The 5,761-nt window shown below is 42.3% G+C and overlaps 1 protein-coding gene across 1 annotated transcript; it reads right to left on the bottom strand.

Moving 5' to 3' along the window:
- Positions 1 to 3,915: 3,915 nt before the first annotated feature.
- On the bottom strand, positions 3,916 to 5,037 carry LOC125524979 (putative FBD-associated F-box protein At1g61330). The gene has a single exon (XM_048690003.1). It carries the CDS (start codon positions 5,030 to 5,032, stop codon positions 3,947 to 3,949), a length of 1,086 nt encoding a protein of 361 aa, XP_048545960.1. The 5' UTR covers positions 5,033 to 5,037; the 3' UTR covers positions 3,916 to 3,946.
- Positions 5,038 to 5,761: the final 724 nt, after the last annotated feature.

Genomic DNA, 5,761 nt, shown 5'->3' with positions numbered 1-5,761 from the left:
TGGCCGGGTATGCCGGGCGCCCGTTTGGCGTCTCGGGACCCTGTTCACATCGTTCGGGGCCGTATGTGGAAACCTCGGCCGGACTCCCTGCGGATGGAACCTGGATAGGCGATAAACCTGGACTAGAGACTTGAGTGTTTAGGTAGGCCGTGGCCGACACCCTCGTTGGGCTTCCGCTTGAAGGTTGCCGAGTACATGTCGTGTAAACGGCGGTAAGTGGTGAAAGCGTGTATGAAGAAGTACACCCCTGTAGGGTTAACATCATCTATTCGAATAGCCGCGTCCGCGGTAAAGAACTACTTGGTTGCCTATACAGTTCATAGACAAGTTAATGGATACTACTAAAAGACTCAAGATAAGTGTGAGTACCGAGGATGGCCCTCTCGTAGGATGACGAGGGAGGATCCCCGGTGGAGTATTGTGTTGGTGATTAGTGGACTCGTGTCCGAAAACTATTTTACTAGTGGTGTCCCGTAGGATAGCTTAGCCAAGAGTCAAAGTTGGCTTGCTGCAATAACTCCACCACCTTCTTGAGAATGAGCATGTATAGTAGGTTCTGATGTAAGACTTGTTGAGTACCTTTGTACTCATGTTTGCTTAATTACTGTTTTCAGACGACAACACCGCCCCCTCCGATGGGTTTTATGTAGATCTCGATGTCGATGAGTGACTTGCCACCCAGGTGGTGATCCTGGCCATGGAGGGCCCTATGTAGATAGACAGGCTTCGAGAAGCCTTCTTTCTTTCTAGTGTCTGTACTCAGACTATTTGCTTCCGCATGTGCTTGTATGCTTGTATGACTTGAGTGTCGGGTCATGTGACCCCTACCTATATGAACATGTTATGTATGGCTCTCTGGAGCCTTTAAATAAAGTACTTGAGTTGTAGAGTTTTGTTGTGATGCCATGCTGTATTTGCACATATCGAGCATATTGTGTGTATGATTGAAATGCTTGGTATGTGTGGGATCCGACAATCTAGTTGTTTATCCTTGGCAGCCTTTCTTATGGGGAAATGTAGTCTAGTGCTCCTCGAGCCATAGTAGTCCGCTACAGCCCGGTTCACCGGAGTCCTGCTAGCCCAGCACTACTGCTCAGGGCACTTGACTGGCCGGCATGTGTTTCACTTCGTTCCTATGTCTGTCCCTTCGGGGAAATGTCACGCGGTGACTTCCGGAGTCCTGCCTAGCCTGCTACAACCCGGGTTCCCCGGAGTCCTGTTAGCCCAGTGCTACAGCCCGGATTCACTCGCTGATGACCGACATGCTCGATGTGATTCATGTATGCCTGTCTCCATAGGTCTGTGCCGCTTTGGGTTCACGACTAGCCATGTCGGCCCGAGTTCTCTCTCATATGGATACTAGCGACACTATCATATACGTGAGCCAAAAGGCGCAAACGGTCCCAGGCCATGGTAAGGCGACACCCGTGGGGATATCGTGCGTGAGGCCGCAATGTGATATGAGGTGTTACCGGCTAGATCTATGTGACTTGCAATCGGGGTCCTGACACGCAAATAGTTCATCTAAGTGAACCGCATGCCGTATATCGCAAACACCTTCATCTGGCTGCCCGTTGTTTTTGTTGCCTAATCACAAGCAGTTCATCCGAGTGAACCGTATGATGTATATCGCACACACCTTTATCTGGCTGCCCGTTTCTTTTGTTCCTCCTCATCGCAAACAATTAATTGAGCTGAACCGTATGCCCTGTATCGCACACGCAACGAAAATCTGAACCGTGTTTGATGCATCCTCCATCGCAAATGTTTTGCACCTTTTTGACGGGTTTTTTACACCACCGTTTACAATTATGGCATCACACATAGTTTCGTCGAAGGGTCTCTGATCATAGTGTTGCGTTAGCAGCAACCTGTAGTAGTGGGTGCATGCTCACTAGCCTGGGACGATCCCCAGTCAGCTCATGGGCAAGACCTTGTCGAAGATCTTGATCGTGCCATGAACAAGGCTCACCGACTCAAAGTCGCGAAGATCCACTACATCGTCCTTTTTCATGAGCAGGGACACAAGTGCCTTGTTGATAGCATCCATACCATGCATGTCGCCATGATATAAATACTCAAGTGCCCTCATAATATCATCCTTGATGATGTTCCATCATGATGATTAGAAGCATCCCGTAAATCCATCAAGCTCTGGTGCCTTATCCCGCAACATATCTTTGACCACTTTTCAATCTCATCATATGTGACTGGGTGTTCTAGGTGAGAGATCTCCAAGCTTGGCAGCTCAAGTGCCTCCATATTGAAAGTGAATGGCCTCATCGGTGTCGTAACAAGAATCCCATCATTCCAATCATCCACCGCAACTTCAATGTTCTCTTGACCCGTGATGTTCTCGTCATTGTGCCTAATGGTGGAGATGATTTGAGCGACAGAAAAATTGAATAGTGAAGTGATGAGAGAATACTTTAAGTAGGGAAGGCGGTGTAAAGTAGTCATTTTCATTTGAAGTACGTATTTTGTTACCCTTGTCCACCATACATCAATCTTGATTAGCACAGAGAAGATAAAGAAAGCCCTGTTTTTTTGTTAACTGTTTTCCATTTCATTTCCTAATGCCTTTGTAAGTATTAACTTTGTGTGAGATACTCATGTCCATGGATCATGGAGAATGACACGCTACTCCGTGTCAATGCCGGATGACACAGTAGTCAGTGCAAGAACCAGTTCTTTCTTATCGTCTGTGCAGTACCAGCTTTTTCTTATCCTCTGTGTACACATTGATGAATCATACAATAGTTAGTTGATGTCCTTGATTTGCATTTTATTGGATTTGGAATGTGCTTGTGCTCGATGTCATAGAATGCTTGTGTCCTAGTTTTCAAGCATTCACACAACTTGTTAGAGTTGTACTATATAATGTTTTGCAAATGATATAATTGCATGCACACATCGATGATGGAAAGAGTAAAAGGTATTAATGACGAATTGTTAGACATAATTTACAAAAAAAAGTTGCATACCAACATACTATAGTATATATTTTTTTTTTGAAACGGAGGCAAAAGATTCGTTTCATCATTTATTAAGAAGGGACTGTATAAGGTTGATGTTCGAAAAAGGAGCATTACAATAACAGTCTAGAATACAACAAAGATTTTACTCTCCCAGCATCGAATTACTCAAGTGCTTCATCCATGCGATTACCCAAATCTTGGCCTCCTCGTTGACGAGCTGCATAACACAATGAGGCAGCTCGGATTTCTGCCAGAAAATTCATGTCTTTCTCTAGTTCGAGCATTCTATATTCCCGAGAGATAATGGAGAGCTTCACATTTGGTGAAATTATTTCATGAAGATATTTTCTCTCTAGTTCTCTAAATAAGGAAAGGAATTTTATTATCCATTCATGGTCCACACGACGGCCAACTATGTCAGACCCTTTAATCGTCAAAATCTCCAGGGCATGGGCACTTTCAACAACATGCACTAGAAATTCAAGTTGTGTTGTTGTTCCAGAAAATCCTGTAATATGTAGGTTCTTTAGATGATTGTGTGGACACCGGGGAACACTCTTAATTGGCTCTGAAACACGATGTGGGAAACCAAAAACATGAAACTGCAATAGTTTGAGAGAGAAAATATGTTAAGCAATGGCATAATTCATGATTCACGAGTCAATATACTTATAGCAAAGAGAAGTCTATAGGAGATAGGAGTATACTCACATAAATCGCTAACTTTTCAACGAAAGGAGAAACACTCAAAAAAGAGGCCAAAGACAAAATATTGCCATCTTCTTTGTCATTTAAATCCAACCTCAAATCTAAACATTTTAAGTTGGAGAACTTGCAAGGGGTTGTCATCCACAAGGGCATCTGAAAAGTAGATAATATAAATGGTCACATAAATCCTTGTAAACTGCACAACAACATGGCTTGACTATAAGCAAGGGCATCTGCCCAAAAAACCTAGCAAAACCAACTTACATATTAGAGTGGAGTGTAAGATAACAAACCTTGAGTTCAAAAGATGCACGCAATGTCAGATCTTGAACACTTGGAAGCACTTTGGGAAGTACAGACAAGGCATATTCAAGAGTCATTGGGGTATATAAATCAAGAAATGCATGTTTTAGGTCTGCAACATCCCCAAGGTCAACAGGATACAACCGCCCATAGAACATGAATGTTTTGAGTTTCATCGCATTTAGTACTATCTTTGTTATCTTACAGTGCCCAACACGCAAGTATAATAACTTTGACAATGGACGAACCACTGTCGGCTCGTCATTCAAGTGGCATCTAACCATACTAAACCACTCAAGATTAATGCAATTTGATAGCAAATCTTGAAGATCCTTCCGAGTGACACGTAACAAGAGCAAGTCAAGTGTTCTTAGATTCGGGAAACCATTGAATTGAGGAGGTAGTTCAAATGATGCAAAACTAAGTTGCAGATGACGAAGCCAAAATATGCTTCTGTTATCTAAAAGATTAAAAGGAAATATGTATTGATCCACTTGCGGTACCAACAAATCGCCCGGCGGTAAATCAAGGGCAAGACTCTTTGTCTGGGCCGATACAGCAAAAGCAACCCAAGTATTGATATGATTCACTAGCCTGTTGTCATATCCAAATTTGATCATGAGCTCTTCAACAAATGTGCCTTGATGTTGTTGCATGACTGCATTAACAGTCTTAATGAATTTCTGAGTGTGTTGTCGCTCATAAAACACATCGTTGGACACTGTGAGAACATTAAATCTTAGTTTGGGGCATATCTTCCACCTATCTTTCCATTTACTTGATAGAATGCCAGTCCTTACAGCGTCCTTTAATGGCAGTTTTGATAGAATCATAGACATTAGATCCTCAGAAAGGTCTGCAAACTGAACCTTTGCTTTGGTTTTCTTAATATTTGTTCCCCGGTAGGATTCATAGGAATGCCTATGTCTTTTTCTTGTGCCATTTTGATCGCTGCCCATTTTGATTCTACATGAAAATGATGCCAAGGTAAGTATGAATATATCAAGTAAATGAACCTGGAAGGCCGGAACCCATGTAAACATCACAACAAAATGTTACCCTATTCCATTCCATTTATAGTTTCTACTATCCCTCATACCCAATTAAGAATAGACATAGTAAGTTGTCATATTTTCCTTGATAAATAAACCGACTATGCTTCTATCAAGAACCATAAAATGAAACCATTGATTAGAATGATACATAAGAGCATGGGTTTACGTCGGTGAACATCAAATCTAGATTGTGTGCTCATTGTGCATGGCACGCCCAAAGTTAATTTGTGGAATTTTGTAAGGTTTAGACAGTGATTGGACGAAAAAAAAGTTAGCAATGATAAAAGTTGACTAGGTTAAGATAGCAGTAACGCCACAGGTGAATAGGAACGATGATGTGCGGCGATGCGCCTGAGTTTGGGTGTTGGGGTTGAGGTGGAGGTGATGATATATCTAGTTCGTGGAAGGGGATGCTATAGAGCCATGTTGTATCTTATCTAGATTCAAGGATCATTAATACTGGGAAGAGGAATTAGAAAACTAAGGTGGAGGAGAAGGGTGAACTGCGGAGATCCCATTCTACAAAATATATTGTGTGCGGTTAAATAAATCTATATCGTTAAACTAACTCTGGATTCGTTAAATAAATAAATCTAGATCCTCTAATCAAGATTGGAGGTTGGTCAGGACTCGAGAGCGGAATCAGAAAAGGAAGGGGGAAGGGTGAACTATCGAGATCCACTCTTCCCAAATTCATCATGTGTAGATAAATAAATC

The sequence above is a fragment of the Triticum urartu genome, chromosome 7 (genome assembly GCF_003073215.2).
Source record: "Triticum urartu cultivar G1812 chromosome 7, Tu2.1, whole genome shotgun sequence".
Lineage (NCBI taxonomy): Eukaryota > Viridiplantae > Streptophyta > Magnoliopsida > Poales > Poaceae > Triticum > Triticum urartu.
Note: the sequence above shows the minus strand (reverse complement) of the source record. Positions and strands in the feature narration are given on the sequence as shown.

Excerpts from the sequence above, each read along its gene's own strand:
- LOC125524979 (XM_048690003.1), bottom strand. The coding sequence starts at position 5,032 with ATGTTTACATGGGTTCCGGCCTTCCAGGTTCATTTACTTGATATATTC.